General features: G+C 44.6%; 1 protein-coding gene across 1 annotated transcript in view; it reads left to right on the top strand.

Moving 5' to 3' along the window:
- Nucleotides 1-9004, top strand: part of Xpo5 (exportin 5) — a 39940-nt gene that overhangs the window by 8250 nt on the left and 22686 nt on the right. The window contains exons 6-11 of the mRNA XM_021217543.1: nt 3405-3431; nt 3780-3965; nt 4560-4636; nt 6137-6236; nt 7122-7205; nt 8095-8220. Coding sequence (XP_021073202.1) covers nt 3405-3431; nt 3780-3965; nt 4560-4636; nt 6137-6236; nt 7122-7205; nt 8095-8220 — 600 coding nt within the window. The remainder of the gene's footprint in view (nt 1-3404; nt 3432-3779; nt 3966-4559; nt 4637-6136; nt 6237-7121; nt 7206-8094; nt 8221-9004) is intronic.

Consider the following 9004-nt stretch of genomic DNA (forward strand, 5'->3'; position numbering starts at 1 on the left):
GGAACTCACTCTGTAGACCAGGCTGGCCTCGAACTCAGAAATCCGCCTGCCTCTGCCTCCCAAGTGCTGGGATTAAAGGCGTGCGCCACCACGCCCAGCTGATAATGAGTCTTTTTAATGTTCTTCCATTTTGAAACTATTTCATGAGGTAGGACACTGGTGCCATGGCACACACATGGAGGTCACAGGATAACTATGGGAATTAGTTCTCTCCTCCCACTGCATGTGGGCTCTGGCCATCAAATCCAGGGAGTGAGGCTTAGCAGCAGGGAGGGCCTTTACCTACTGATCCATCTCAATGGAGAGGATGATGCATCTAAGGCAGCTAGATTTTAAGTTCAAAGCCAACCTAAGCTATGTGAGTGTCTTACTTAGGGTTTTACTGCTGTGAACAGACACCATGACCAAGACAAGTCTTATAAAGGACATTTAGGGCTGACTTACAGGTTCAGAGGTGCAGTCCATCATCATCAAGGTGGGAGCAGGGCAGCTTCTAGGCAGGCAGGATGCAGGCAGAGCTGAGAGTTCTACATCTTCATCTGAAGGCTGCTAGTGGAAGACTGAATTCTAGGCAGCTAGGGTGAGGTCTTACAGCCCACACCTTCAGTGACACACCTCCTAATAGTGCCATCCCTGGGCCGAGCATGTACAAACCATCACAGTGAGACCTTGTTTCTGGAGGAAAAAAAATGTATGTATTGAGAAACATCACTAGTCTGCTATTATTAGACTCTAAACGTATATTTGTTTCAGGAAAAGTTATCTTGAGTCCTAATTTAATGTCAGACCTGCTTCTGTTTCCTTAAAGAAACTAACCCATCTTAAAGGAGGTACAGGTGAGTCCTCCCCATGTAAAAATTGTTCACTTTCTCCTAGGGATTACATTTCCTAAGGAAAAATAGGGTTATTTTCTTTCAATCTTTTAAGTACAAATACTCATTATTGTTTTAAGACAGTAATGAATCCCAGATTGATCAGGTTGGCCTCAAATTCATTATGTAGCTGGGGACAAATTTCTTTTTTTGTATGATGCCTGTGGTAAATGCGTGTATAGATGATACCGACACATGTGTGCAGATGCACGTGCATGTATGTTTGAGTGGTGTAGAGGCCAGAGATCAGCATCATGTGTCTTTTGTTGCTCTCTGCCTTACTGTGTGTCAGACTGTTTCCGATAGCTTGATAGTCTAGCTGTGTCCTAAGCTCTGGGGGTCCACCCGTGTCCATCGCTTGGTACTGGGATCACAGACACTCCCACACAAGATTGTATGTGTGTGCTGGAGGTCCTAACTCAGGTCCTTGTGCTTACATGGCAAGAAGTATGCTCTCTGAGCCATCTCCCTTGTCCCCCCCACCCCCATGGTGGTGCTGATTTGGTTTTTTGAGACAGGGTTTCTCTGTGTAGCCCTGGCTGTCCTGGAACTCACTATGTAGATCAGACTGGCCTTGAACTCACAGAGATCCACCCCATCTCTGCCTCTGAGTTCTGGGATTAAGTGAATCAGCCACCATGTCCAGCTATTCTAATGTTTTCAAATGGCAGGTGTGGCATTTAGATAGTCATGGCAAAAATAATAATAATAATAATAATAATAATAATAATAATAATAATAATAAAATCAGAATATAGGGTTCTCTTCTGCTAAATAGAGTTCAAGGCCCTTGTGTGAGACCTAACCTGCCTCGAAAGTAGTTTTAAACATAGAACAGTTGACACCAGTCGAGCCACACTTTGTACATTATTAAAGTATATGAAGAGGTTTACAACAGTATATGATGAGAATTCTTTTCTAGGCCAGCAAAGTAACTCAGTGGTGAGGGCCCTTGCTGACCCCTGACAGCCTGGGGCTGACCTGGAGACCCCTCGGCTTGTCCATCAATGTCCACATTAGTTACATTAGTGCACACACACACACACACACATACACACACGTTAGTGGACTTTAGAAAATGATCTTCCAGGCTGAGTGTGGTGGGGTGTGCCCTCAATCCCAGCACCCAGCGCTCGGGAGGCAGAGGCAGGCATATCGCTGTGAGTTTGAGGCCAGCCTGATCTACAGAGTGCGTTCCTGGCCAGCCAGAGCTATAGAGAGCCTATCTCAAAAAACAGCAAGAAGAAATTATTTTTCTGGGTACCATTCCCTTGTAGCCCTCATCCTCTTGGGGTCCTTTTCACTTTTCCTTAAAACAGTGTCTATTTGCTCTGCTTCCAATGACCTCTCCTCGTTAGCAGCTGGTGTAACTGTTGTCATGGGTTTCAGCATGTCAGTTACACTCAGTAGTGTGTGTGCCAGAACAGCTCAGTGTGCTGATGGCTTGAACGCAAGTCAGAAATAGGGTCCCTTCACCTCGTGTCCCATTTCTCACTTCTGTGTAGGACGAGGACACACCAAGAGGCCACCTTTGGTGTGCTGATTTCATTTCCATTGAGGGTTGACTAAACTCTTCAGCCTACTGCCTCCACCTTGCAAATGCTGAGGTTATAGTTACGCGCCACCCACCTGGAGCTGGTATTTTGACTTTCTGGGCTCCTCATAGTTGTTTCTTCATGTTCCTTCACAGTCTGTGTTAGGGAGAGTATTAAATTGTGAGTACAGGTAAATCTGTGAATGGGCTTGCTCATTCCCGGCCTGCAGTGCTCAGGGGTGTGGCAGACGTTTGGATGGAAGGTGAGTGGTGGGCCCAGCTGTTGTCCCTCAGGTCCTTGATGACTAATGATAATTCCTCTCAGCAACTGCAGAAGCCATGCATGCCCCTTGTGTTATTTCTCCTTTGTCTTCACGAGTTTTAGATGTTTCAAACAGAGTCTCAGTATGTCACCTAGCTGGCCTAGAATTTGATACTTAGGATAAAAATCAACTTATTTTTACATATTTATGTAACATGGCCATTATTTTGTTGTTTGTGCATTTACTGATTTGGAATGCATGGTTTACTATAACTGTACATAGATGGCAACACTTTATTCATGAGTTTTCGTCCTTTAACCTGGTCCTCCCTCAGTCTCTTGTTTGCTAATGTTAAAAGTTGCTCACCGAGCGTGGTGGCGCACGCCTTTAATCCCAGCACTTGGGAGGCAGAGGCAGGCGGATTTCTGAGTTCGAGGACAGCCTGGTCTACACAGTGAGTTCCAGGACAGCCAGGGCTATCCAGAGAAACCCTGTCTCGAAAAACCAAAAGAAAAAAAAAAGTTGCTCACACTTGTCTCAGCTCTTGAGAGGCTGAGGCAGGAGATCTAACAGGTTGAGGCTAGCCTGGGCTAGGTAGTGTGAGTTCCAGGCACAGTGGAGCTATATAGTAAAGATCTTATCTGAAAACAAACCAGGTCCTTTCTTAGAGGGCAGGAAGTTACTGCTTGGCCTTTCACGCTGGAAAACCTTGGGTTCTTTGTTCTTTTCTTCCAGAAGACAGATGCGTCTCAGGAGGCAGAGGTAAGCTCTCTGAAGGGAACTTCTTAACTGCTCGGGTATGGAGACATGGGCTCCTGGCCTCCGACTTCGGTGGGGTTTTTTCTGTTCCCTCACTTCTGGGAGAGGGGAGGGTGATAGATAGGAATTCTACAAAGAAGATGAGTGGCTGTTCTTGCCAGAATGTTCTCACTCACCGGGGTTCAGTGTGCTAAGAGATGGTTGCATCTCATGAAAAAAATTTGAGCTCCCTCTCAATAATTATTACAGAAAAATAGTTTTTCTAATTACCTTTATTTTAGAACTTGAAACTATTGGTTTATGTGAAGCCTTAGTTGTCAGTACCTGATAATCAACAGTGATTTCACACAGGCTCAAGCCAACTGTCGAGTAAGTGTGGCGGCCCTGAACACTCTAGCAGGCTACATTGACTGGGTATCTTTGAATCATATTACTGCTGAGAACTGTAAACTCGTGGAGACTCTGTGCCTGCTTCTCAATGAGCAGGAGCTGCAGTTGGGAGCCGCCGAGTGTCTGCTCATTGCAGTCAGCAGAAAAGTGAGTCAACACTTCGCATTACTGCCTAGAAGTGCCTGTGCAGGGAGAGGATGCGAGCCCCTCCTGGCAGCAGGCTTGCTGACAGGAGCGGGAAGCTGAGAGAAGTAGAAGCTAGGGGAGGCTATATATTTTGGAAAGTTCCCCCCACCCCCATACTTGATAATTTGTGCATCAAAACTGCACCTCCTAAAGATTCCACATCTTCCCCCAAGCAGCGCCACCAACTGGGGACCACTTGCTCAGGTACCTGAGTGGGCGGAGTACATTCTCATTCAAACCTCTGTACTTTAAACCGGTCTGTCCGTGGTGTTCCCCTTCAGCTGTGTGTTTCATTGCAATTACAATTTGTGGTTTTTATTCTTGAGCACAGACAGCTTACTACTTCCAACCCCTTTAGACAAAAGTTTGCATAGTATATATAGAAATGTGTTAGATTTAATACACTGGGACTTGGAATAGCAATGCTTCTTGCCATTTTATACTTAAAGTAGGATTAAAGTTTAAAGCTCACTAGAATGTCAGTTAGAGGCATAGAAGGTAGTTGGACTATGAGGGTTTTCTTGGCTGACCCTCTTTTCCTGACACTGGGTCCAGGGCAAGCTGGAGGACCGGAAGCGCTTGATGATCCTGTTTGGAGATGTTGCCATGCATTATATTCTCTCAGCCGCACAGTGAGTCTGCCTCGAGGGAAGGATGTTGTGGGGCTTTGGTTTTTGGGATTTGGTTTTTGCTTTGGTTTCTTTTGTTTGTCTGTTGTCCATTCTATTGTGTGTGTATGTGTGTGTAAGTTAGTGTGTGTAGGGCTGGAGAGATCGCTCAGCTGTTAAGAGCACTGGCTGTTCTTCCAAAGGTCCTGAGTTCAAATCCCAGCAACCACATGGTGGCTCACAACCATCTGTAATGAGATCTGACATGTACTCCAGTCTCTGCATTTCACATAGTTGTTAGTGGGAATAATCTTACTTGTCTCAGCCTACTTTACACCACCAAAAAAGTTAAAATTTAGGGGTTTTGTTTTCATTTTTGTTTTGTTTAGAAGAGCTATTGGATTCTGATGAATTTTAGATCTAAACTCAGTATTTTAGGAAAGTGAGGCAATTTTTATTTCGCCTATTACATATTACATATTTCACATATTACAGGCGTGTGCCACTACTGCCTGGCTGTCTTTGTGTTTGCGACAGGGTCTCACTATACCGCCCTGGCTGGCCTAGAACTCAGTACATAGACCAGGAGACCACAAATCCCGAGAAATGCCTGCCTCTGATAGGGTGAAAGGTGTGCACCACCATGCAGGACCAAAATATTTTTAATTACATTTAATTATATATTTTAATTATATCTTTGTAAAGTAGTACATGGACACATCATAGTATGTGTTTGGTCAGAGGACAACTTGTGGGAACTAGCTTTCTCCAAACACCTGTGGGTCCTAGGAATTGAACTCAAATCTGTAGTCTTGGTGGCAAGTGCCTTCCTCCACCTGCTAAGCCATCTAGCTGGCTGAAGACATAAAATACTTTTTTTTTTGTCCCTGGTATAAGGAATTGTTACATTAGTACCCAGTTTCCCAAACCCAAGAATCTTTGCAAGGCCTCCTGGATATTAGCCAGTGTCTTCGTGTAGCTGTTTACAGGTGTGTGTGTGCTGGCTTTTGCAGTAACATACAACTCAAGATGTTCCAAAGTCTGAAGGACTTTTATGTCTAGAATCAGAGTATTTAATGATGAGGGATGGTATTGCATTGAACCATGTTCTACATCAATCTTTCTGTGTAGGATTTTGTCAATTTCTGTTTTGGTTCATTGTTTATTTGAAACAGTCTCATTCTGTATCCCTGGTGACCGAAACTAGTTCTGTAGATCAAGCTAGGCTCCCATCTGCTGGGGTTAAAAGCAAATCCTACATATCTGGCTTGGTGAGTTTTTTTGTCATTTTTTTTTTTTTTTTGCTTGAGACAGTTTTTCTTGATAATTTTGACTGTCCTGGAACTCACTGTGTAGTCCAAGCTGACCTTGAACTCGCGAAGATCTGCCTTTGCCGCCTTGGCTGGCCTGGTACTTACGTTTCGATCGTATTGATGAGGCACAGGCAGTAGAACTTGCAGGTGGCGAGACTCTGCCTCTGCTGATGGAATCTACAACCTAATCACAGCTCTCTCCCTCAAACAGGACTGCAGATGGAGGGGGCTTGGTGGAGAAACACTACCTCTTCCTGAAGAGGCTTTGTCAGGTGTTATGTGCACTGGGAAATCTGCTGTGTGCACTGCTGGTGAGCAAGTGTGCCCTGGAGAGCATGGGGCTGCTTGGGGAGTTGTTAACGAGGCAATTGTTAGCACTGTGCACTGCACTCATGGCAGCTGGTGAGGCATTTTTCTGCTGGTTTGTTCATATGAGTATAGATTAAGTCATCATCAAGAAAAAAATGTATATGGATGCATAGGTGGGTTGTTGCTGGTTTCCTTCCTCCCTCCCTCCCTCCCTCCCTCCCTCCCTCCCTTCCTTCCTTCCTTCCTTCCTTCCTTCCTTGACACAGAATCTCACTATGTAGTTCTTGTTGTCCTGGCTGTCACTATGTGAACCTGGTTGGCCTCAAACTCAGATCCACCTGCCACTGTCTCCCAAGAACTGGGATTAAAAGTGTGTGTGACCACACCTGAATTGGAATGATATTTAATAGATTGAGTCACAAGAACTGGTCATGGTGGCACATGCCTTTAATCCCAGCACTCGGGAGGCAGAGGCAGGTGGATTTCTGAGTTCGAGGCCAGCCTGGTATACAAAGTGAGTTCCAGGACAGCCAGGGCTACACAGAGAAACCCTGTCTCACTCCTACCCCCCTCCCAAAAAAAAAAGATTAAGTCACAAAAATATAAACAGAGCAGGTCTAATGAAGTAATGTTTTCTTATAATCTTTGCTTTTAATTTTTTGAGTCAGTATCTCTTTGTAGCTTAGTCTATTCTTAAACTTAGCATGCTTCTGCCTCAGCTTTCCTAGTATTACAATAACAGTGGTGGGTCAAGGCCAGATGGATAAACACATTGAGTCTTAAATGTCATCTCTGTTTCCTGTTTATTATCACTCATTCTCACTACCCCCCCCCACCTCTATTCAGCTGCTTCAATGGTAATTAACGTGGTCTTTTTTCTTCTTTAGGCCTTAGATGCTAACATACAAACACCTATAAACTTTGGAATGTACCTGGAATCTTTTCTTGCTTTCACAACCCACCCAAGTCAGGTAAGCTTTATACAAATAATTTACTAATATTAGGATGGTCAACGCACGTCACACCTTACAGCCTGGAGAACTTCCTACTCATGTCTAAATGTCACTTCACTGAGCCTAAGGAATGACTGGAGGATTCCTTTAGAATTGCCAGGGAAGCCGGGCGTGGTGGCGCACACCTTTAATCCCAGCACTCGGGAGGCAGAGGCAGGCGGATTTCTGAGTTCGAGGCCAGCCTGGTCTACAAAGTGAGTTCCAGGACAGCCAGGGCTATCCAGAGAAACCCTATCTCAAAAAATCAAAAATAAATAGAATTGCCAGGGACCTTAGTGGGAATGCCTGGGCCCGCAGTGACAGGAGAGAGAACCAGCTCCTGAGAACTCATGACCTCTGACCTCTGGTTGGGACACACAGAGACACGGATAATACATAAATGAGCATATTCTAAAAGAGAGAATATTGGGTCAGTTACACCAGCACTTCACTGTCTTGGTCAGCAACTTTTCCCAACAGGTGGCTTTCTGATTGTGCTCTGTGCATGGGGTATGTGGCCCAGATGATTTGAACAAGAAAAATATGTAAATTTAAAAGTGTTGTAAATTTTGTTACTTTGATATTAATTGCATTCAATTCAATATTTTTCTTGTCACTTTGTGATTGTAGTTCTCTTTCTAACCTCGAGAGTTAGGAGGCGTCTTGACCACACTCCAGGGCTTATAACTCCCTTATTGGCATGTCATAGGCACTCAGTCATCCATTCCTGGTGCACTGCACTTGTTTGAAAATGTAGTGATGTCTTCCTATGGAAAATTATTGTTGATAACTGCTAGGCTGAGTGACAGTCTTACTCACATAATAACTAAGTCCTTAAGCTGACGTGTAGGTTTTTGTTTTGGTTTAGTTTCTACGCTCTTCCACCCATATGACATGGGGAGCCCTCTTCAGGAATGAAATTCTGTCCCGTGATCCGTCGCTGTTAGCAGTAATACCAAAATATCTTCGTGCTTCTATGACAAACTTGGTCAAGGTAAGCCGTGGAAGTCCTAAGTGTGCAGAGTGTTGGTGAGAGAGTGTGAAGCTGGCACTGTGGATTCTCTTAAACTCCTCTGAGAGAACTCTCCTCTTGAGGAAGAAGACAGCTCAGAATGGTTGTTATGCCTGTTCATTCATAAGTTAGAACCCTTAAGTATAAATATGAAGTATGGAGCAAGGTGCTAGGGAAAGAGCAGGACCCATCAGCTCATTGCTGCTTAGGAGGTAACAGCAGGAGTAGCAGGGTTTTGCAAATGTGCGAGGGTGGAATCAGGTAGACGCTAAGATGCAGTACTATCTAAGGATTGTTTCTGAAAGTCATGTGCAGTGGCTGCACATAAGGAGTGTGGCTCTGGGAGGGCTCACTCTGCAGACACTTCTTCGTAAGCTTGTGTGTCAGAGTCTCAGATCTGGAAGAGCTGCGGCTGTCAGAACCTTTGTTGATTTTCCCCTCCCTTCCCTCTCCCTTCCTTTCCCTCCTCTCTCTTCTCCTCCCTTCTCCACCATCCCCTCCACTCTGGGCTTTGTGCGTACTAGGCAAGATGTATACACATACATACAAACACACCGCAGCCCTTCCTTGTAAGGTACAGAGCCAGACAACATGACTCTTGATTCTTCAAGAATTAATTTATTGAACACATACTGTGTTCTAACTTTGTTTTGGTTTTACACTACCTTTTTCTTCTTCTTCTTCTTCTTCTTCTTCTTCTTCTTCTTCTTCTTCTTCTTCTTCTTCTTCTTCTTCTTCTTCTTCTTCTTCTCCTCCCTCCCTCCCT

Source organism: Mus pahari, chromosome 18 (assembly GCF_900095145.1).
Source record: "Mus pahari chromosome 18, PAHARI_EIJ_v1.1, whole genome shotgun sequence".
Lineage (NCBI taxonomy): Eukaryota > Metazoa > Chordata > Mammalia > Rodentia > Muridae > Mus > Mus pahari.